Genomic DNA, 24,696 nt, shown 5'->3' with positions numbered 1-24,696 from the left:
CCTCTAGGGTACACTCCCGGCTAGTGTAACCCACACACCTCCTGGGTGTGGCATTCTGTCCCATCTAGTGGCAAAGAGAAAGAAAATGAGTCTGCTCTACAGCAGTAGAGGCTCATGCACTAAGCTCCAGAGGCCCCAAGTTCGATCCCACCTGACAACTAGTGTCTATCAGCATTACAAGTGGAGGCTCGTCAGGGATTTCTACTGGGAAGTCTCTGAAGCTCAGGAGGCACTTCCTCAGCTAGGGGAAGTATGTAACCCACATACCTCCTGGGTGTGGTGTTCTGTCCCATCTAGTGTCACTGAGACCAGAGAGAGAGATGAAATTACTCTGCTCTACAGCCTAAGCTAAGAGTCAGCTGGCTTTTAGCTCATGCTGTAGAGGCTCATGTACTAAGCTCTAGAGGTCCCAGGTTCAATCCTGGCCGCTAACGACTGGGGTCTGTCAGCATTACCCTCGTTCTTCACAGCCAAGACACAGGGCCGCCCTTACCCTTACGCAAAGTATGCGGCTGCGTAGGGCACCAGGAAATTTAGGGCACCAAATTGCCCCAGATTTCCTGGTACACTACGCAGCTGCATGCTGCTCCAGAGGTCAGCCCAATCCCCTGGCTGGCTGAGCCGCCCAGGAAAGATGCCCCCACCCCTGCTCCACCTTTTCCCGCCCCTGGTCCACCCCTTCCCCGAGCAATAGGGGACTGCAGCAGGGGTCAGGCGCGCACTGCACTCTTGGGGCAGCAGGAAGTGGAGTGACCCTGCCCCAACCCACATTGCTCTGCCGGCTTGTGCAAGTGGGGCAGTTTCCCCTCTGCCCCCCAAGCCTGCTCCTGCCCCCCCATGGAGCCCCTCCCCAACACACACAGTGGGGCTGCATAGGGCACCAAAATGTCTAGGGACAGCCCTGCCAGCACATTTAAAAGAAAATTGGCTTCTTCTAATCATTTTTTAACTCAGTTTCAGTCAGTGACACCTATGCAGGCCTCATGAAGATACTATAGACACAGTTTGAAAGACAGCGTTGCACAGATGAAACGGAGGCAGTGTCTACTCTGGCCTATAATTCACAACTGGCACAGCTCCACCATTGCTGCCAGTAGTGGAAGCTATAGCATAGACATAAGCAGGAGCTGAGCAGGAGCTGCACTGCTGGAGAAGTACAGCTATGAAGTAGACTAGGCTCAAGAGCCTGCAGAACTTTTACTACTAGCGTTAGTGAATATACGCAGTAACTAGGGCCCTACCAAATTCACAGTCCACAGTCCATACAAAAAAAATAAAATAAAAACAAATAATAAAAAAATCAAGGTCACGATTTCAGCCATTTAAATCTGAAAGTTCACAGTGTTGCAATCGTCCTGACCTAAAAAGGAGTTGTGGGTGGGTTTGCAAAGTAACTGTAGGTGGGGTTGTGGTACTACTACCCTTACTTCAGTGCCACCACCAGCAGTAGCACAGTCTTCAAGGCTGGGTAGCCAGAGAGCGGTGGCTGCTGGCCGGAAGCCCAGCTGTGAAGGCAGAGCTGCCAGCAGCACAGAAGTAAGGATGGCATGGTATGGTATTGCCATCCTTACTTCTGCATGGCTGCTGGCAGGGCGCTGCCTTCAGAGCTGGCCAACAGTAGCCATTCTCTGGCTGCCCAGCTTTGAAGGCAGTGCAGAAGTAAGGGTGACAATACCGTGACACCCCTCCCCCAATAACTTGCAACCCCCCCTGCAACTCCCTTTTGGGTCAGGACCCCCAACTTGAGAAACACTGGTCTCCCCCGTTAAATCTGTATAGTATAGGGTAAAAGCAGAAAACATCACATTTCACGGGGAGACATCAGATTTCACAGTCCATGATGTGTTTTTCATGGCCGTGAATTTGGTAGGGCCCTAACAATAACATAAGCCAGCTTTATTGTGCTTCCACACTGGAATTTACAGAACTGGAAGTTAGAAGAAACATATCCTTGGAAACTGAGCACATTTGAGACAGCAATCTTTTAAACACAAAGATGGAACCCTCTCGTGCCATTTTAGAATTACTTTTCAGGTAAGAACCACAATTAGCAACATTTTTCAGCAGCTAAGCAATGTTATTTCTGCAGGGTGGAAGGTAGGAAAAAAAGAGGAGAGAAGGAAAGGTTTTTTTTCTAACGGGGAGGATGGAAAGTCTTATGTTTAAATCTAAACTGCTGAGACATGGACTTAAGTCTTCCCTTCTAGCAAGGATCTCTGTAACCAGAATGCCAACCCCAGAACTTAACAGTCTAAACCTGGGTATCTCTAGCTGCAACATCCTTGGAATGCATGTGTGTAGGAGACTACCCCACCCTCCAATAAGTTGCTGGATCTCAGCCCCCTCTCCCCGCCCCGCAGTGGCTTTGCAATTTGGCTGAGGGCCTTTTGCTTCATTCTGAGTGGAGTTTGCAAAGAACAGTCAATACTTTTGTTTTGCATCCGCCTTTACTTTAGAAGGCACACTGCTGCTACCTGTACAGTCTTCTGCCTTATTATGGTGACAGTCTGACCCTGCTACAGAGTTGCAGTAGCCTAGCCTGAAGAAGACTAGTGTAGTTCAGACCACCTGGATCAGTAAGACAAGGTGGTCCTCTTTCCTGGTCAGCTGGAAATGGAAGCCACCTTCCTTGTACTGAACCTGTCTGCATGCAATGAGTTCAGCAGAACCCTACAGTTTCACACCTCCTAGTATGTGAATAAGTATTAGCTGGTTTTTCTGGCTTCCCCCCACCCTTCCTATTCATATAACTTATACCTTCTCTGGCAGGAATTTGACCCACCGGCTCTTTATCCTTCTGAAGATTCCTCCCAGGCATTGAGACATCCTAGTGACCATAGAGACTGAATTAATGAAAGATCAAAGAGTAGTTTAAACTGCATATTGGCGGCACAAGGCCATGATGTTTCACTGTCTTTCTCATCTTTGATATCTGAAGGCTCCTTCAAAATATTTAAAAGGGAAGATGAGAGTATCGAAACTTGAACTCCCCAGGAAATAAGCTTGGGCACAAGGGGGAGAGGTGGGGAGATTAAACAAAAAGCAGGGACCTGGCCATCACAGTTCTGGGTCAGACATGTCCAACAAAAACCTGGAGCAGCACTGCACTGGATTCATCACTTCTGCAATGTCATATACGTATGTCACCTTACCAAGCAGCCAACATTATCAAAGTCCAAAGATATCTAGTAGTGCCAGCTTGGATTTGATTCCTGCCCAAAAAACAGAAGTTTGGGACATCAGCACCAACCTGAAACCCAAATGTAAGGGATGCTGTATTGGAATAGGATAAATACATTTGAAGCTCAGTATTATCACTTTTTGATGTCCTTGCCAAGAAGTGCAAGGTTAGAAACTGGCAAGGTTGACAGTATATTTTTTCAGAACTGGCTAGAGTTCATTTACTAAGCAGTTTGGCAGATGGTCTTTAAAGGAAGCAATGATTATCTTCGCCATCATGGGCACGAGTGCTGATGTTTATCACTAAACTTCACCAGTTGAGAGGATTAGGAGTTCAAACTGCAGGTAGTGAGGAAGTTATTCCTCAGAGCTTCTCTTTGAAGAGTTAGTATTAATACCATCAAGCAATATGATACAGGGATATTTCTGATTCCAGAGTAGTTACTTTGGAAAAATCAGGGAGGACCTGACTGAGGCCCCAATACTTTATTTTTGCATACTTTGGAGTACCAAGATGCCTTGTTTAACTTGTTGCATTGCAGTTTTCCTCTAATAGAAAAAATGCTAACAAGCTATTCCTGCTTTCCAAGTTTATTACATTCTTCCTAAAGTTTAAGTGTAAACAGGGATGCATCTGTCTTCTATAGTGAAAAATAGAGCCTCAGAAAGTTATGATTTCACAAACTGTGCATGAATGCACATAAAATCATAGGACTGGAAGGGACCTTGAGAGATCATCTAGTCCAGTCCCCTGCACTCGTGGCAGCATTAAGTATTATCTAGACCACATGTGGAACATCAACATTCTGCCACAGAAGTTCTTAATGCAGAGTTAAAGTTTCTGAAATCTCAGTTATAATATTCCAATTCTAACTTAACAGTTGGTGTGTACTTCAAAGGGAATCATTCCAGAGACGGTGGCTGTAATTCACTATCACTATAGACAAGCTGCAGAATGGGTAGCTTTTGCAGCCTTATGGATCTACCCTACAGGATTCCTCCTATAAAAAGAGTGTTGAGGCCCAGATATTGGAGTATATTGTGATTGAGCTACACACTAGATTCTGGCCCTAAAGGCAGTATAAGTAGCTCTTGAAAGGCCTCCTTGTTTAGAGAATCATTCCGTGACATAGAAGCTGCTATGATGCAAACGTAGTGAAAAGTAGCCAGAGCAAAGGGGGCAAGATCAGCGCATCCATACACCTTGATGATCCTTAGGACTGTTGGTAGGCATTGTAACTGGGAGCAGCCTTCTGGCTCCACCATGTTAAGCAAGAGGATGGGACAGGACACAGCCAGCACATGTTCCATGAGTGTAGAGGCTACTCTGGCACTTACCTCCATAAGCCACACTATGTGGTCCTTGGCTGTAGCCAAACATCTAGATTGACAAAGTTCTGGGAGGTCATAGTTTGTCTCTAATAGTGCCAACAAGACTAGAATAGAGTGTGCAAGAGAAGAAGTTTCTTGCTTGTCCAAAACTATACATTATGATGGATCCATGCAACATGACCCATATCCCTATATGTGATTAAGGCTGAACATTCTAAAGCAGTTGATTTCTCCAACTCAGAAAATAGAATGTAGGCTCTTTTAGTGTTTAATTATCCATTTATTTCACAACAGGTGAAGATACTGTAGTGTTTAAAAATTAGAAAAATAAACAAAGTTGATTGTATTTGTACAATCTTCAAACTCAGAGGGGCAAAAGGTGAGATAGTCACTAATCTTTTCTAACAAGTATCTTCAGATAACAGCAATTATGTGAATGATCCTCACCAGCATGGCTGAGGAAAGTCCATTAAAAAGCCATTTTTGGTTGAAGCTCTAGGTAAGAGCACAGACTTCTAATACAGCAGATTAAAACAGACAACTACACAAATGAACCTTCTAAAACTAGACAGAAGCACTAAGAAGCATTAGATTTCTCTTCTAAGGCAGCAAAAGACCGCTTTAGAACTCTGAGCTCATTAAAATGTGCCTTCTTGAGGCAAGAGGCACAGACTGTAGAGGGTGTAGTGTTTTCAGCCACATCTTTAGAGAAGAGTTTATTTGAAATGTGATAAAAGTAGCTCTGAATTCTTGGCTGCACACACAAATGAGTTTTTAGGACCAGAATTCTAGGACAAATCTTTTCCTTCTGTCAGTCTACATTTTGAAGTAAGCTAGTAAACCTTCTTCCGGACAAGGCAATAGACAAATGCAAGGCTCTTCTAATTTAGAAGCCATATTTTGGAAGAAGTTTACATTGGCCACAGCAGAAGCATGTGCCCCGTGCCATACTGTATTCCATGACCACGCAAAAAACCCAAGATACTCCTCAGAATAAATACCTGTACACATCCAGAACAACATCTAGTAAGGAGCAACATGAGCTAAATTAGCACTGCACAATTCTAGTCGGTATCATACTGCTGCTGTCATTACTATGGCATGCAGGAGCACAGTAACAAATGAAACAATGTCCTTTATAGATTAAAATCCTGTATATATGAAACACCTAGATGAATACAACCGTGTGATTACTGGGCACTCATCTGCTGCTGCTAGTGTGGCTCAGAAAAGACTGCTTGACTATTGCCAACCACCTTTATGCACATCACCTTGTATTAAGATGACTGTGTAATGAAGCAGTGAACTATGAACCTGAAATCCATATTTTTACCTCAGAACTATTCCTGAATTTTGATTTCCAAATATGTACGTTTGTTTACTTAGCCAGCAAATAAAGACTGAATGTGACGGGGCTCCGCTCACCACACTGGTGCATCCTGCTGGCTGTCTTGGGAATTAGCTCCACAGGTCAGTATGCCTTCTCCAACTGGTGCCTCAACTGCCGTCACATCTGCTCTCGGACCCATGTCACTCCAAGGAATGCAGCATTCTCTTCATGATACAGCCCTGTGGCTGTGTCATGATCTGTGCTCCCCCCTTCCAGGGGCCCTGCAAGTCAACTGCCCAGCTACTTCCCACAGGGGCGACCGCAGTCAATTGTCCTGCCACTTCCCCAGTGGCAAGTGGAGGAGGGAAAGAGGAGACCCAGGCCCACCCACTACTCCAGGTCCCGACCCAGGAACCTGTAGATGGCAGACACGTGCAGAGTCCCCTCCAAATCCTCAGTACATTTCTCTGGGCCACTTCCCGATGGCCCCAGCACCTTCTTAGCCCTTATCTCAGGGCCTCAGCATGCCAGATCTAGCAGCCAGCCAGGAGCTCACTCTTGCTCCCCTGTTCCTGCCCAGCATTGCTATGTCCAGGGTGCTAGCTTCCTTCCACCTGCAAGGCACCCAGTCCTCCCTCCTTGAGCTCCAGGAAATAACTGACTCTGCGCTGCCCTGTGGCTCTTTTTATATGGGCCTGCTGGGCCCTGATTGGCTGCTCCTCGCAGCCCCTCTCCTATTGGCTGCTTCTAACACAGTCTCTAGTAACCCTTTGCATGCCAGTGTGGGGCAAACACCCCATCACACTGGGCACAATCACACTATTTTTAACTTGAATCCGACCACATAGAGATGAAGTACCAGGTTCTAAATTCCCTCCAAGGTTTGAAGAGAGACTGGTTTGACCAACATTGTAATAACTATACACTCAACTGCTGTGAATAAAAGTCTTGGACTGGCAAGTTCTTTGAATTTACTCCTCTCCGCATCTAATTTTGGATACACTCCTCAACTCTAAAAGGGAGTGTAAAACCCCAAGAACCTATCTCCATGGACAATTCAGATGTAAAAAAAGTGTCAAATTTTCAAAACATGCTTATGGGTACAAGCTAGGCAACTGTGTGTCTGCAAGCCAGATACATTCCCGTTTGCTATTATAATTACCATACTTTTACAGTGAAGTGTATGTGCAGAAAAGAAGGCTCCAATAGATCAACTGCTAGTATAAAGTTGCTCAGGTAAGACAGGATTCAACAGCAGCTGTCCAAATAAGGGTCACCTTCCATTTGTGCCATAGGGATGGACTGAAAGAGGAAGTAGTCTTTAGATCTATGCAAGATTCGTTCAAGTCATTCCCCGAGAAGTGCACTAGAACAAGGAGTCAGTCTGACTTGCAAGATCTTTTAGGGTAAGACTTTTAGGTCTTTTCATTTTTTGTGTAGAACACCTGACAAAGTGGGCCTCAAACCTTTATTACTGGCCTCTAGATGCTACTGCAGTACAAATGAATAGTCCACAGATGCTTGTCAACATGTTATTTTTGAGGGGGGAGAGGGGAGGCAGAAAGTAGAAATTAACCTAGTCTATGGAAGGCAAAAGAAGTGGTGCCCCAGACACTTGAGATTCTTGAAGAAGTCACTGATTTATTACTGAAATTTTTCTGGGTCATTCAAGACACCAATGGTAGGCACCAAATAAGACTGGACAGGATACATTCCAACAGACACAGACGGCAACAGTGAGTTTTAAAAAAACAGTTTTGTATTGTTAAAATATGTGGTTTTATGTCTATTTTAGTACAAGTTTCATGATATTGGGTTCACAGTCACTGATTGAGTGGGCAGTCAGTGTGAATTAGTATTGAAAAAGCAGATGCAGAGTCAGAACAAAATAGAGGTTAAGAGTACAAAGAACAAGCACATTTTGCTGATCTTTCTAATCTGGCCCTCAGAATGAGCTGAGAACACAATTACCCAATAAATACCATAGTCTGCTGCCTCAAATGTGTTGAACATATTTTCACATAAAAGGGAATATAAAAAATATTGCCACCACTTTGTAAGTATAATAAACATGATAAAATGGGTAGGAAAAAAAATGAGCAAATGACTGACTATCTACACACACAGAGGTTTGCAGAGAAGCCAGATCTGCAAGTCCACATTGTCATTTACGGAGAGGCACCTTCCATGTGTTAGTGCACATATCAGGGAAGAATTTTTCTACCTCAAACTAAACATGAGCATCTCCAGGACTGAACTGCTTTGTGTGCAATTCTAGAACGTCTCTCATTGGCAAAAGTATCTACCTCATTAATTAACAGATGGATTGACTGACAATTTATGGTACTTTCATGACATTCATTTATAGATTTAGCCATCCAATATCTTTCATTGGTGACTTGATTCTATTCATTTAAATGCTTACCCAGCTAACTCCGCTATGTAAACATACTTGAGTGCTGCATGGAAATTCAGCTTGGAAGTTGAAAGTAATTGTTGAGGCTGTTGGAACAAGAGTAAGAATAAGCAAAAACAAAGAGTCCATTCAGAACATATCTTGAGACATTTGTCATCAGGGCTTTACGCACCATCTCAGGACAATAATGAAGTAATGAACAAATAGTTTACCAATTACTACTTGAATGCTTTGATTATGCTGCACCTTGGGACTTGGTCCTATTTCTGGCAGGATCTTAACAGCGTAACACTATGGATTCTAAGATACGCTGTTATTTGGCTGCTGCCCACAGTAGCACTGATGCATTTATTTCTCAATCCCTGCAACAGCTATAATACTTGGCAATTTCGGCAGTCCCTCCCCTCAGCTTTTAGAAATGCCTAGTGATAATATTGTGTTCTCATTCTCACATCACAAATGTGAAACATTTCCCACTAAAATGCAATTTAAAAATTGCTATTTCTTTATGCTATATACAGTTATATCAATTTTCAAAGTGTTTGTAACAAATTGACATTTTTCAGTTACAATTGCAAAGAATGAGAAATACTGTAGTTGGACACTGAGTTTTTCAAAAAAAGAGATAAATTAAATTCAACTCTTTTCCACAGTAGAAGTTGGACTCTGAGAAAGCAGCAGAACAATTCTTTACAGGAAAATAATCTTTTACTGAACCCTTCTCCAAGTGGGGTCCAGGCCTTTAAGAGGATGACAGGGCTTTGTGTGAACACACAGTCCCTGCCCCCTCCCCTTAAACAGCACCATCATCAGTAGACAACGACAGCTGATGATCTAGCCACTAACCAGGTCACAATTATTTGTGGAATTTTTACAACAGCAGCTCTGGATTAATTCGTGTAGGTCTATACTTGTGACGGTGTGAAGAGTAAAGACACTGCACTCCCAGCAAACATCGGTCTAAAAGCAGAGTAGATGGAGAGGCACTGTTCAGGTGAGTAGAATGCCCTACACATCTGAATCCTAGTGTATATACCCTACATGGCTCTCTATATACCCAAGGATGACTCTCACATCTACACTACTATTTTTAGACGTGTAGTGTCCTGCCACCTCCCCACTGCCGGAGCTTTTCACCACTGCCTCCCCCTTCCGGAACCTTTCACTGGGGCCTGTAGCTCCACATATACAGTACTACACGCCGCCACAAGCGTAGACAAGGTCTTTATTGTTCTACCACACAGCTTGTTGGAAGTAAAAGCAAAATTTTAAATGAAAAATTCCAAATGACCATAAAGAAAAGGTTACTTACCATAATGGGCAACTGCAGATTCACACCCTGGCAATGCAGAGCTTCAGAACCCCTGAAAAGTCCATGTCCCCCCATTTCCCCTCCCTATCCAACTCAATTCCTTCCACCAAATCTCAGAATCCAATGCTTTGGTGTAGAAGTCCAGGGAAGGGATTATGGCAGGTGAGTAGTGTTAAGTATGCAGTGACAAAACTTACAGAAAGGTAACCTTCCTTAAGGTGCCCTCTGCCTATTCTCAGTGTGGGAGATTAGCTAGTTGTGGAAATCCCAAAATGGTGGGGTGAGGAGTTCTAATTAGACAGACTGTTGAACTGCCCTCCAAAAGCAAGCATTAGCCTCTGATGCCAGCCTAGGAGAGTAATACTGAGTACGAGTCAGGATAAAACTCATATCTTAACAGATTTCCAACACAGAGAAGTTGTGAAGGCAAGCCATATATGCTGCTTTAGTCCTAGCAGAGTGAACCTTAGTTCCATCAGGTACTGATATATTAGCAGAAGTGTAACAAGTTACAGTACATAACCTAATCCATTTAGACAGACATTGTGTCAAAACAAACTCCTCTCACATTGAACCCCATGTTTAAACAGTGTTTCTCAATGGCCAGTCCCTGAAATTTCCCTGACACAGTTTAGGAAGGCAGCAAGCCAGTCCCTGATATAAAAAAAGATGAGAAACACTAGGAGGAGATTCCTAAATGCCTTAGTCCTATCTGAATAGGAACTTAAAGCTCTTTTGACAGAGTATGAGGCACTGTGAATGTTTTTGGGATGAATGGCATGAGATCAACAGTCTGGTTAAAATGCAATTCAGATATTATTTTAGGGAGGAAATAAAACTGGGATGGGGATGTAGGAATAGGTGCTAACTAGGGCCTGTTAGAGACCTGACCAGATCCAAGACCTCTAGCCTCATCTGGATCCGAAGAGCAGTCCCTCAGAGCCTTGCCTGTGTTACAAGTGCATTTTTAAACTGCCTTTAGTTAAACCACTGCAAACCTTGTGCGGACAATCTTGATCAATTCAAACCTGGTTTATAATCTTACTACTAATTTCAGCTAAATTGGTATCAGACTATTTAACACTATTTAAGTGTGTCCACACAGGTATTTTCACTTATGTAACTGAAGTCAGTTAACACACACACACACACACACACACACACACACACACAGAGTTTAAGCCATAGCACTTAAACTGTGCTGAGACAGAACTTAGGCAGAAGGATCTCCAAGTCTTCTCAACGAGTTTTCCAAGGTGTGTGTTGGGGCCGGGGCAAGCTAAGGGGATGAAATCAGTATTCCAAGTATCAGCCATTAGCTTAGCCTTCAAGTCATATCAGTCGTTGCGTATAGAAAAAAGGGACAAGAGACAGACTTCTTAAAATACAGTCCCCATGGGGTTCAGAAAAGAAAACATCTGATGCTGTGCTCACCTCAGTCTGGAACAGTAACCATGCAGATTAAAGTACTACTAAAGAACTAAATTACAGACAACAGTTTAGCAAGAGTCACCAAAACATGAGAGGTTCCTGTATCTGAAATTAGTGGCCATGAAGGAGAAACTGAAGCAGTTGGGAGCTGCTTGTCTCCTAATTAACCTTGGCTATGAATGGCCAGTACTTCTCTCAGGCAGCCCCCAAACAGGCACCACTTTGTAGAAAGTTTCGAAACTCTGTCTCATCCATAGGTGCAGCCCAAAAATAAATATATACAGAGGCCACATCCAAGAAAAATTCACCTAGTTTTGGGTTTTTATTACAAACTGAGTTCAAGCCAAGTTCACAAAACTTTGCAAACCTTTTAACAAGCCTGGTCCAAACTATGGTTTGACTGTTTTCATCTGGATTTGCTTGTGTTTTAGGATCTCATTCGAGCCCTAAGAATATGTTTTTGCACACATGCAATCAAGGGCCAAAGTTCCCACAAGCTGTAACTGGATGACAGGGGATGGCTCACTCAATAAACTGCCCTTGTCTGTTCATTCCCTCTGAAGCATCTGGCACCAGCCACTGTCAAAAACAGGACACTGGGCTACACTGACTACTGGATGATGGAGATGCTAAAGGAGCACTCAAGAACTACACGGGCATTGTGGAGAAACTAAATTAATTCTTTGTATCGGTCTTCACTGCTGATGATGTGAGGGAGATTCCCAAACCTGAGCCATTCTTTTAAGGTGACAAATTTGAGGAACTGTCCCAAACTGAGGTGTCATTAGGGGTGGTTTTGGAACAAATTGATAAACTAAAGAGTAATAAGTCACCAGGACCAGATGGTATTCACCCAAGAGTTCTGAAGGAACTCATATGTGAAAATGCAGAACTACTAACTGTGGTTTGTAACCTAACATTTAAATCAGCTTCTGTACCAAATGACTGGAGGATAGCTAATGTGACACTAATTTTTTAAAAGGGCTACAGAAGTGATCCCAGCAACTACAGGCCAGGAAACCTGACTTCAGTACCGGGCAAAGAGGTTAAAACTATAGTAAAGAATAAAATTGTCAGACACACAGATGAACATAATTTGTTGGGGGAGAGTCAACATGGTTTTTGTAAAGGGAAATCATGCCACACCAATCTACTAGGATTCTTTGAGAGGGTCAACAAGCACGTGGACAAGAGAGATCTAGTGGATATAGTGTGCTTTGATTTTCAGAAAGCTTTTGACAAGGTCCCTCACCAAAGGCTCTTCAGCAAAATAAGCTGTCATGGGATAAAAGGGAAGGTCCTCTCATGGATCGGTAACTGATTAAGAGAGAGGAAACGAAGGGTAGGAATAAATTGTCAGTTTTCAGAATGGAGAGAGGTAAATAGTGGTGTCCCCCAGGAGCCTGTACTGCACCAGTACTGTTCAACATATTCATAAATGATCTGGAAAAAGGGGTAGACAGTGAGGTGACAAAATCTGCAGATGATACAAAACTACTCAATATAGTTAAGTCTAGGGCAGACTATGAAGAGTTACAAAGGGCTAAATTAGATGTTACCACTCAAGAGAGATCTTGGAGTCATTGTGGATAGTTCTCTGAAAACAGTCACTCAATATTCAGCAGCAGTCAAAAAAGCTAACAAAATGTTGGGACACTTTAAGAAAGGGATAGCTAATAAGATAGAAAATACCATGTCACTTCGTATAAATCCATAGTATGCCCATATCTTGAATACTGCATGCAGATGTGGTCACAAAAAAGATATATTGAACTTGGAAAAGGTTCAGAAAAGGGCAACAAAAATTATTAGGGGTATGGAACAGCCTCTGTATGAGGAGAGATTAATACGATTGGGACTTTTTAGCTTGGAAAAGAGACAACTAAGGTCTATAAAATCATGACTGGTGTGGAGAAAGTAAGTAAGGGTGGGTTATTTACTCCTTCTCATAACACAAGAACTGGGGGGGGGGGGTGTCACCGAATGAAATCAACAGGCAGCAGGTTTAAAAAACAAACAAACAAAGGGAAGTATTTTTTCACACAATGCATAGTTAATATGTGGAACTCCTTGGCAGAGGATGTTGTGAAGGCCAAGACTATAACAGCGTTCAAAAAAGAACTAGATATATTCATGGAGGATAGGTCCATCAATGGCTATTAACCAGGATGGGCAGACATTGTGTCCCTAGCCTCTGTTTGCCAAAAGCTGGGAATGGACAACAAGGAACTGATCACTTGATGATTACCTGTTCTGTTCATTCCCTCAGGAGCACCTGGCATTGGCCATCATCGGAAGAAAGGATACTGGGCTAGATGGACCTTTGTATGGCCCAGTATGGCCGTTCTTATGTTCGGCCCAGTATTGCTGTTTCTATGTTCCCCACAGCTAATTTTTAACCATGAGCCTTAAATAGAAATGTATTCGAGACATTCAGCCCATAACCTCAGATTTCCCTTTGGGTGATCCGTAAATCTTTGTTAAATGAACAGATGTTAACCATGCTACTCACCATGCTGTGAAGACAGGTGGCGTGCAGGTCTTGCTGGCTGAAGGGATTTACCAATCAGTTTTTTAGTGTCCATTGTCTTTAACATTTTGAGGCTCCACACTTTAAAAAAGGAATCACATACATATAAAGCATTCAGCTACAGATAAGAGTGCAACATTATAACCTGCTTTTTCAAGAAAATCTTCCTTAGCTTCTTGACTGTACCAAGCTGCACTGTAAGGCACAAAAATGAAGAACATACTATACAAACAGCTTGGGAAAACAGTTCCTGGATTGGAAAACAAATATCTAGTCAATCGGTTTTAGAATGAGTATTCCATAAAGTCATTCTAGTCATAAATCTTAGAATTGCCTTTTTAATTACCTCAAAGAGCAGCTATCTTTGGGCTTAAGTATTTACTGGTAAGTGAAAATTCAAACTATGAGTTATTTCTGAACAACTCAAATGTTTGTACGATCCAGAATTTGCCCAAGATTTTTCCTAATGTCATGGATTCCATGAAGCGATGGGGCTAATAAAAGATGAGTACAAAGAAGGAGTTATTGAGCATTTGCTGAAGGTAGATCCCGTGCCACTCTACCACTCACTGCCTATACTCTACTTTTGTGTATGTGCCCACTCAGCAGACTTAATTTCAGAATATTTTGATTGTTTATTCAAAAAGCTGAAGCACACACATAATATAGTATTTGTTAGATTAAGCCGGCAATCACTGCCATTTTGGGCTGTACATGAAACATCAAATTACAGATCAGGCAAACAGCTCCTTTTTCTGTGTTCAATACTCAACACATAACTAGAAAGACGAACAAGTTAGACAGACCTGAAAGTGCAACAAAATGCTAGAGAGGGGGTGACTAGACTGAATTATCACAGATTAAGAGTCCTAAACATATAGTTTGGTTAAGAAATAACTGGGGTTGGGAAAGATGAATATGGAAGCATATAACATGAAGTACATAAACAGTAAAGATGAAGAGGCTGGTTCATAGAGTACAGTTAAGAATAGTGCAGATGAAAAAAAAATGTAGGCTGAACATTAGAAAAAGTGCTACAGTGTTTCACAGCCTAATAGAACTCCAACAAGGAAAATTATAAAGCTAGCCTTGACAAACTACTGAGACATTTAAGAAACAATACTCCATTGGTAGGGAGATAGAAAGAAAAAATATTTCATTTGATATGAAAGTGTTCAGTAAGATCAGTCTATGATGCTGGATAACAGGGAACTATATTTGTTACAGAATTTAGACACAAAACCAAAAACCAACATGGAAACTTGGTGTTAGAATCAATGGTAGACTCTGTTGGACAAAAACTGACCAAGAAAACTAGGATTTTGCTTTACAAAGCTACTCAAAGCGACATTTTTTTTATCTAGCTATCTTAGTCTCCTGGACACGTCTCCTTTTTCACTGCAGTTGGTATGACTACAAGAAGGGAGGTGAAGGTAGTTTTCAATTAAGATAGCTTAAGCACAGTTGGTAAGCTCCCTTAAAAGTTATCTAAACAATTTAAATACCTTTACAGTCATGTTGTAGCTCAGGGCTTATCTACATGCAAAGTTGCATCACTTTAATATCACATCTTTATTTAAACCAGGGCAATGGCATATTTAGATTGTGCCTTTGTCACCATGACAGTTGAACCGGATAGCAAAGACACAAACTCGGTGGCAAAGGCACTGGAAGCTACCAGAGCCTCGGCTGGGGCAAGGATTCCCAAGCTCCCACTAGTGCAGCTGAATTGGTGGATATACCAGTGGTAATTTCTAAAATTCCCTACTTTGTCTTTAGCCCAGGGAATCTCATAGCTTGGTGAGAACTTTTCCTTCAAAGAAATAGAACAACAAAGGCAAACTTGGGGTGGTGTTTGCAACTGTAAAAATAAATAATAATAATAATTAAAAAAAAACTGTATTCTCCAAGGGACTATGCAACCCAAGGAAAGACTGCTGTAGTAGGGCAATCCAAAAGGAAAGCGATTAGGTGACTGGAACAATGGGAAAAAAAACTAAAGCTGGATAGGGAATGGAAGGAGGACTGGAAGCAGGGAGGCTGTCCAAAAGTGTGATCCAGTTTCACTTCCAACAATCATTTGAAGTGGTATAACATTAGTATTGTAAGTTCTAAATGCCAAGGATTTGTTAATCATCATTTTTGTACATGTTTAGTTATATACTCCCTGTTACAATGGTATGACTTCATTAGTTGTGCTACATTTCTAAACTTCGAGAGTTTAAGTCCCCACATCTGTAACTACATTAGTGAAAGTTACAGTCAAGTATAAAAGTCATTTTAAATCCTCCTCCACTTATCACTTATGCACAGCACATTACACAATACTAACTCTCAAGAGAAACCTGAAGGCAAACTGACCTTGTATATGCCAAGACAATTATGGAGTCCAAAATTTAGGGGTTAACAGGCAAGTACAGGAAGAACAGATTGTCAAAGCATTTCACATATTTTTTAAATGAATGTGAAGACTACTTATAGATTTTGGTACCAATTTAGTATTTTATTACCCTGATATTCATCTATCAAAACCCATCAATTCAACAAAGATCCTAGAAGTTACCTGCAAAAAGAAAAAATTGGGTTTGACTGTTGTTTAATTACCTTGTGTATTTAAGATCTAAAAGGATTATAAAAGAAGATAAAGTTTTATTTTCCTACCTTTTTTCTTTTGAGATCAGAATTGAGGTTTTGTCTACACTGGAGGACAACTGGAGAGGTGGTAGGATTAGGATACCAGGTAAGGAGGAAGTGAAACCTGAGAGGATGCATTTTATTTTTATTCAGTTTGCTTAGAACTTTAGGGATTTTATTTACTTGGTATTTTAGCTAAATACTGAGAAACATCTAAGAGAAAGAGCATCTCTGCTTAAGATTCCACAACCCAAATCCTTCAGTTAAAGTCTGAGCAATCTCACAGTCCACAATTCAGCGTTCAACAAGCTTTTAAGCAAAGCCTGCAACCACTAGACTTAGCACCTCCAGTATTTCTAAAATAAAAAGTTAGGCCACCCCTACAAAAAAAATTGTAGCCTTTCAGGCAATTAGTAATATTACAATAGTGCCTACAGGAACAAGCCAGGTTGGACCCAATTTGCTAGGGGCTTGCAGTTATGTAGCAAGATAATCTTTTGGGGGCAGGGGTTCTAACAACCGAAGCTCAAGACAAGAAGCAAATGGTGGATAAAACAAATAGGACTGGAGAAGATGGGCAGAAGACGACAAGGCAGACTGGTAATACAGTACTATTTGTTTTACTACACCATGCACAATTTGTAGCTTAGGCAGATCAGCAATAATAATCTTTTTACATCAAAGGTCAAAAAAAGCACAGTCATCTTCCCTCTCTTTGCAGATACCCTTCATAGTTGTTTTTGAAACGCACGCACACTGCAGTTCATCTTGAAAGGGTCACTCAACTTGATTTTTCTGAAGTCAGCTAATTTTTTAAAGTTTGTTTTACCAGTGCAACACCTCAATAATGTGATGCTGATACACTGTGTATATCTAAATTCACTTCTATTCTGTATTGTTTACAGAACTCTTGGAGACCAGGAGAAAGCAAATCCAAGAGTGATTTTTTCTGGTTTAGCTTAAGCAGTTTATAAAATGACAAACTAAGAGATCTAAACCAGAAAAAGGCACTCTGATTCCAGAATAAAGAAGTGTCCACACAGGGAGTTACATCATTATAACGGCAGAGCTTTAAATTGCCACACCCTACTTTATACTGGTCTGACTTCCCAGATAGACAAACCTTTAAAAACATCTGGAATGTCAAACTTGGACTTAGTGTGGGAACCTGTGAGAAGACTCAAGCATATTTCTTGAGCTCTTAACACCTTAACTGAAAAGGTCAAAGAGAAAAAATCCTTTAACCAAAATATAAAAATGTAACTCAAGTATGAATTAACAAAGAACTGAAGCTTCCCCAGTGCTCTCCTGTCCTTTTCCTGGCTCTGTTAAAGTCTCCATTTCATTTCACTACATCTCCAAGTCATTGAATCTTCTAGCCTACAGGGCCTAAATTTCCACAGTTTTGTTGTTGTTGTTTTTTTTAAGCCCCTGAGGATGCAGTTGTCACCTGTCCAGGTTTTCCCAGGGCTGTCCCTTTTTAGATGCAAGTGTCCCATGAAATATGAAAGGGTGCTCAGTACACACTAACAGCTGTTCAGTTTCATGGGCTCTGGATCATCTCAGAGGGGTCTGGTTTCGGTACGTCTAAGATAGCAACCCTCCCAGAGAGACCTTCTGTGCACATGACAGACAGGAGTCAGCCAGCTCTCTTCGCCCCCTCTGCAGATCGCGCCCCTCTTCTGACACAAGCTCTCAGCGTACCTGGCGCAGCTAGTCCAACACAGGGCAACGCCCGCTGCCTGCCCGCCCCTGGCCCTCTTATCGCCCCCCTCCCCCCACTCTCGTTACCCCCTCCCATCGGCCTGCTCCCCGTTACCCGCCCCTCCCTCTACCCCCATCGCCCTCACACCGCAGCTCGGTCGCTCTTGTGCCACTGCCGCCCTGCGCGCACCTGCCCACAGCGAGCCGCCGCCGCCGCCACACGGAAGTCGCCTACAGCAGCAGCGGCCTGCTGACTTCGCACTTTGTGGGACTGCGACCCGCGCGTGCGGGGCGGGGTCAGGCTCCACACGGGGGGCGGAGCCTCCCCGGTAACCGTTTAACGGCTGCGCCGCGAGAGCCAGACAGTGCTCGAGGAATCCCGGAAGGGGAGGGACGTGGGCGCCAGGCACCATCCCCGCCATCAGCTTACCGCCCCCTCCTCTGGCCGTCAACCTAGTGCCAGCCCCGGATCTGCTCCTCCCCAGGCCCTGCCATCAGCCTACTGCCCCCCGCCCCTCCCCCCACCGCCAGCCTACTGCCCCCTCCCCCCCTCTCTGCCGCTCACCCCACCGCCAGCCTACTGCCCCCTCCCCAGGCCTTGCCATCAGCCTAGTGCCCCCCCTGCCCCTCCCCAGGCCCTGCCATCACCCTAGTGCCCCCCACCGCCAGCCTACTGCCCCCTCCCCAGGCCCTGCCATCAGCCTACTGCCCCCCTCTCTGCCCCTCCCCCCACCGCCAGCCTACTGCCCCCTCCCCAGGCCCTGCCATCAGCCTACTGCCCCCCTCTCTGCCCCTACCCAGACCCTGCCCCCACCCTCTGTCTAGTGCCCCCTTACCTTCCCCTCTAGGGTTGCCAACGTTGTAATATTTAAAAACCAGACACTCCAGCAGGAGTGCCGCCTGCCCTGCCCCTTCCCCCTGCGGCTCTGCCCCCACCTCTGCCCAGGTCAGGAGGGACTTGCCTGCGGAGCCGGGGCTGGGAGCTGCAGCCACCCGCCGCAGGTAGGCAGTAGGGTTGCCAACTTAATATTCACACAAAACCGAACACCCTTGCTCCGCTCCGCTCCCTGCCCTGCCCCTTCTTGGAAGCCTCACCCCTGCTTACTCCATCCCCCTCCCCCTGTCGCTCGCTCTCCCCACCCTCACTCGCTTCTTTTCACAGGGCTGAGGTGCGGGAGGGGGTGAGGACTCCAGCTGGGGGTGTGGGCTCTGGGGTGCAGGAGGGGAGGGTCTGGGCTGCGGCTGAGGGGTTCAGGGTGCAGGAGGGGGCTCCAGGCTGGGGCACAGATGTGTGGGAGGGTGAGGGCTCTGGCTGGGGGTGCAGGCTCTGGGGTGGCGCTGAGGTGTTTGGGGTGTAGGAGGGTGCCCTGGCTGCCCCTATGCTTAGTTGCTGGAGTGGGGAACATGCCGCTGCTTCTGGGAGCCGGGCAGAGCCAAGGCAGGCAGGGAGCCTACCTTAGCCCTGCTGCACTGCTGCCTGGACTTTTAAAGGCCCAGTCAGTGGTGCTGACTGGAGCTGCCAGGGTCCCTTTTTGACCAGCTGTTCTGGTCAAAAATCAGGCACCTGGCAACCTTTTAGGAGGCAGCCCTGGCTAAGTACGGGCTGGTGCAGGTGATGACTCAGCACCTCCCCTGCCCCCAATAGCCAGACTTTGGGTGTCCAGTCAGTAGATGTGACCGGACATCATCAGGCCCCCTTTTTGACCAGACTTTCCAGTCAAAAACCAGGCACCTGGCCACCCTAAACTCCTGCCATTAGCCTAGTGCTGCTCCTCCCACTCTGCCCCTGCCCCCATCCTCAGTCTAGTGTTGCCCCCACTGTCAATTTAGAGCCATTCCTGCTCTGTCCCATATCAGCCTACTGCCCTCCATCACTCTGTCCCCTCCCCTATTTCTTGTGTGGGATATTTTCTCTCCCGCTCCCGAATTGGGAAACAGAGGCGAGGAGTGCAGGAGACAGCTGTCCTATGGGCTGCAGGGATTAGGCTGTGTGTTGTGTGTCCCCCACCCAGGGGATACTGTGTCCCAAGTAGCTGCTGAGCCTTTTGCTTGGGGTGGGGTAGGTTGGTGGGTGGATTGGAAAAATAGAGAATTCCCAAGATCTGAGCAGGAGATTCATAAAGCAACATCTTCCCTCTTGAGAGGTGGAGAGCTTGTAGTTCTGCCAATCCCCTGCGTGCAAAAATCATGACATAGGCCTAAAATCATGAGATTTGTAAAAATAAACAAATGAGGGCAGGGCGCATTTTCTTTGCCCGGACGTTGCTACTCCACTAGGGTGGCTCTCACTTCAAGCTGCTCTCTGCCCCCATGAGGGCTAGGAAGTTACTGGGTTTTAAATGCAAGCAGGGATTCTCATGCAATCTTGGTTCCGCAGAACAAGCACAAATACCACAAGAAATATGTGCCAACACAGACTATAACCCCGTAGAGAAAGCCTTAAATTGATCTCTACGGAGGGAGTTTCTTCCACCCTCTCCCCATATCAGAGGAAGGATACCTAGGACATGTCTGCATGAGGGAGAGGCTATTTCCCATTTCACTACCTGCTGTATGGGACTCCTGGTAGGTCTCCCAGGAGGGAGTCCCTCCATCCCTCTTACGTCCAGGAGTGAGGAAACTTGGAGATGGCTTGGCCTTTCCTTCCCAGTTATCACTACACAAGCCATAAAGTGTGATTTTTAAAGCCAATTAAGATATTCCTGTCAGTGGCTGGAGGGTATAGTGACAGGTTTTGAATGGAAACCACCACATCAAATTCATAGTACAGCAATATAAAACCAAAAAAAGGGAAAGCAAATTCAGTAATAATGTGAGTTGACAACAACATTCACCGGAGGGCATCTGTCCACTCATTGAATGACTAAACCTATAAACAGTGTGACATTAAGCCTTGATATGTCTTTTTTTATTTTCTTGCATAGGTCACTCTTCACATAGGCTGCACTCATCAATTCCTCAGGATGGGAATGGGCAGGAACAGGTACATTTCCAATACAAATGCAAAACCTATTCTCCTTGTTCCTTGGTTGAAATCTCTGTTCTGATTCCATCCATTCTCCTACACCATAGAGAAGATATTGGAATGCCCATTAGCAGCTGGAGCATCACTCATCAAGAAGTGAAAATCTGTGTTACTCAAAGATTTAAAGTGCGATCTGCCAATCAACAACATCTCTTGCCAAATAGTTGTAGAAAAGCAAGTGATGTGACTATTTAGATATTTGTTAAATAGTTGTGGAGGATTAGAAGTGGGCCTTGGGCTTCTCATGTCTGCAAATGATAGCATCTTGTATATTTTAAACTAAATAATTTTAAACTTTTGCATCAGGGATCAACAGGAGAAGAACCCTAGTGACACCCAATAAGGCAGAACAAGACTTAGTGTTATTAACTTAAATTCTAGATAGTTATCCAATTTTTGCTTAAGTACTTTTATGCTATTTCACCAAACCACTTCAATAAGAAGTCCAGCTCAGGTGTTCATCACTGTCTTTGTTAAACAATGCCTCCTTACATTTTTTTTCTTATATTCCAAGTTTAAAATCTTGCCCCCTAAAGTTCTAGCCTATTTAGCAACCTCAAATAAATAACCAAACTTATTTTTGAAGAGTTTGCTAGTTTAAATACTTCAATCATGTCACTGCTTAATAATCTTTTCTCGTGACTGAATAATCCCAGTTTGTCTGTTTTATATGGAAATCTTGCCATTCCATTAAGAATCCTAGTTCTATGCTGTACTTTCTTAATTTAATTATATCTGTCTTCAGATAACGTGACCAAACCATGACGCTATGCTTCAGATATGGGCTACCGTAAAAAAGTCATAGAACAATATTCTCAGACCTCTCTTGACACAAGCCAATTTACTATTAGTTTCCTTTATTGCTGTTGCACAGTAGACCAAAAATTTAAATGTTGGCAAATCCATTATATACAAATGCTTTTCCTCTATTATACTAACTAAATCATTTAATGCCACTTAAATTATATATGGGAATTATTTCTCCCCGTGTGTATCAATTTACGCTTAACCACATAATATTTATCTTGAGCCCAGTCACATAATCTATCAAGATTATTTTGTAAAACTACAGCCTTCTACATGTTACCCACTTCATCTAAATCACTAAACTAATTAACAATAATTAACAAATATATTAGCATACAGAAATATTAAATGTCATCTGATGCAGAGCCAATGGCGCAATCTAGATAAATGGTTGTCCTCCTTCCAATTTTTAAGAGGACAGTTCTGATTTTGATGGGGACGTCTCACATCCTGCAAACCAGACTTGCAAAATATTGACGCATTCCAAATTTCTTTATGACAATGAATGGTAATGAAATGACATCAAGCTGTAATGATGTATACTTTAACATTTACATCCTTCTATCATGGCATCAGATGTGCCAAGGACTAGTTAAAATACTAGGAAAACCCACTTATGTATTTCATAAAGATCTACAGATCCCCACCAAACTGAGCAGAATGTACTGAGAAACAGAGTCCTTTTAAGCCGTTATTTTTATTTTCTGAAATAGGCATTTAAAAATTATTGGACTACAGTAGCATAGGCTTCGGCTACGACAACGACAACGACAACTATCCTGACAATTGCCTTGGCTGCTGTAGAATAGACCCATGACCATTAATTGGTCCTTACAGAACCCTGTTTATTCTGTGGTACTTGACCCAGAATCCACTCCTTGCCATAGAATTGTATTGAGAATTTAAGCTTTCACTGGAGGAAAAAAAAAGTCCCTATCCCATGTAAATGTGGAGAAAACCTCCCAAATCTGAACCAAATGCAGACCAAGGTCTTCCTTAGGGCTTGTGTATACTATAAAGTTGTACACTTTAACTATATCAGTATAGTTAAAGTGATACTGTGGATACAATTATATTGGTATACAAGTGCTTTACAGCAGGATAGCTATTCCTGTATGGGAAGAGGGATAACTTTTAGTTGCTGCTTTCAGAGTAACAGCCGTGTTAGTCTGTATTCGCAAAAAGAAAAGGAGTACTTCTGGCACCTTAGAGACTAACCAATTTATTTGAGCATGAGCTTTCGTGAGCTACAGCTCACTTCAAGTGAGCTGTAGCTCACGAAAGCTCATGCTCAAATAAATTGGTTAGTCTCTAAGGTGCCACAAGTACTCCTTTTCTCAGTTGCTGCTGCTAATATAAGCAAAAACATCACCTAGCATACTTATCCCACAATCCGAAACCATCCCCCATGTTTTCCTGATGCAGAAATTACCAACTCTGGTGTTATGGCAGACATTTGCATTTTATTTTAGACTTCATATTATTACAATACATAACAATAGTCTAATAATCCCCATAACTTCTTATGTATACAATCATCAATTTGCAGAATTGATGGCAGTTCTATTTGAGGTAGAGTGTGAAATACTTTGTATCGTATAACATTACTGTTCAGTCTTCAGTATTTTTAATACTCAGATACATGGAGGTAAAATATATTTCTGTACGAATATCACCCTTTTCTATTTGGCAAACGCAAACAGGTATAATTGCTTTGTTGTTGTAGTATAAACTGTTAGCATAAACAAACATGAAGGTATTAATTTGTATGTTAAGAAGTTATGGGGCATTAACTAACATGCAATGGTACAATCAAAAAATAATCCCTTCACTTTTTAGGATTGAACCATTTTCAGTGCAGCCATCTCTCACAATTTTATTGAGTATTGTGATATTTGATATTTTTCTTGAAGCCCCATTTCCTGTAATCATGTAATTTTATGAGACTCTCAAGATTGTTTTTGTTCAAGTAAGTTTATAGTCCTTGTGGTTGTGGAGAAAAGCTTGAAAATGTGACCCATTGAACCAGAAGGTAAATAGAACCCAAATTATATGGCTTTAAAATCCTGGGATTTTAAAATAAATCATGATATTTGCGTGCCTGACTCATGATTTTTCAAGACTTGAGGTTGGCATTAGCGAATTGGATAGGTGAACTGCAAAACCTAAACTGAAAAGTAAATTAAGATCTCAGATTTGTGAACTGAATATCCACAGTGACTAGACTGGTGGGCATTATGCAGCAAAATTTTAACTAACCTTAATTTTAAAACTTTTTTGTAGCCTCTCTGAAATGCAATAGCACTTCCTGCTTCACTGAAGACATCCCAGAAGACACTTTACAGTAGCATCAGACACCAGAAATTCCATTGCAATCTGTGATGTCACTGAGGTTGCATTTACAATGGAAAACTGTACCATTGCTCATTGCACCAATGTGATTCAACGGGTACAAACTACTATGGTGCAGATCATCCAAAGTAACCATTTTGTTTCTGATACACATATCCACACCCATGACTTTCTAGCTCCTGCATTTAACAGTTGGTGGTACACTCATGGGAAGGAGGCCTATTTGCCTTGGGAGAGTGGAGTTTTTAAGTTCTGGCCCCCATTAAATCAGTGGGGGGTTTGCCATTGACTTTAGTCCCAGGAGGACAGGATGTCACCCCTGGTTTGTATGGCTCCTCCTCTGAATCCCCAATTTTGTAGCCACCAATATTTCATTGCTAAATGACTGTGTAAAAAAATAAAATCATTTATTTTGCATGAGCTATGTAGTCAGTCTGGTGAGAAACTGGGGGACAGAGTAATCTCTCTGTGCTGTAAAGGAATGCAGAGATCCATTTTCACTGGGTTTAGCTGTCATGTTTATCTACTCCCACAAGGTTCAGCAGGAGTCACTTAGTGCCACCAAAACGTGTAGCTGGGTAGTAACAGAAGAGGAGCAGAAAAGAGAAGATAGGAAAGGCAGGACCAAGAGAAGAGGGCAGAG

At 43.1% G+C, this 24,696-nt stretch overlaps 1 protein-coding gene and 1 long non-coding RNA gene across 7 annotated transcripts in view; one reads left to right on the top strand and one right to left on the bottom strand.

Annotated features, from left to right (window-relative positions):
- The window catches only part of C2H8orf88 (chromosome 2 C8orf88 homolog), a 68,237-nt gene extending 49,281 nt beyond the window's left edge, over positions 1-18,956 (bottom strand). Inside the window, exons 1-4 of one of the 6 annotated variants that reach the window (XM_073330612.1) lie at positions 18,060-18,190; positions 16,193-16,289; positions 13,514-13,612; positions 8,268-8,344 (exon numbers count right to left, since the gene is read on the bottom strand). In XM_073330612.1, the coding sequence (XP_073186713.1) occupies positions 8,268-8,344; positions 13,514-13,598 (162 nt within the window). In that variant the 5' untranslated portion in view covers positions 13,599-13,612; positions 16,193-16,289; positions 18,060-18,190. Of the gene's footprint in view, positions 1-8,267; positions 8,345-13,513; positions 13,613-16,192; positions 16,290-18,017; positions 18,192-18,831 lie in introns of those variants that run through there. The other 5 variants (XR_012157138.1, XM_073330613.1, XM_073330614.1 and 2 more) reach the window with 5 other exon arrangements.
- On the top strand, positions 18,266-24,473 carry LOC140906524 (uncharacterized). Its single transcript, XR_012157139.1, has 3 exons — positions 18,266-18,871; positions 20,794-20,852; positions 23,985-24,473. It is a non-coding gene; the product is annotated as an uncharacterized lncRNA (long non-coding RNA).
- The last annotated feature ends 223 nt before the right edge of the window (positions 24,474-24,696 follow it).

Source organism: Lepidochelys kempii, chromosome 2 (genome assembly GCF_965140265.1).
Source record: "Lepidochelys kempii isolate rLepKem1 chromosome 2, rLepKem1.hap2, whole genome shotgun sequence".
NCBI classification, from domain to species: Eukaryota; Metazoa; Chordata; order Testudines; family Cheloniidae; genus Lepidochelys; species Lepidochelys kempii.
This window is presented reverse-complemented; position numbering and strand designations above follow the sequence as displayed.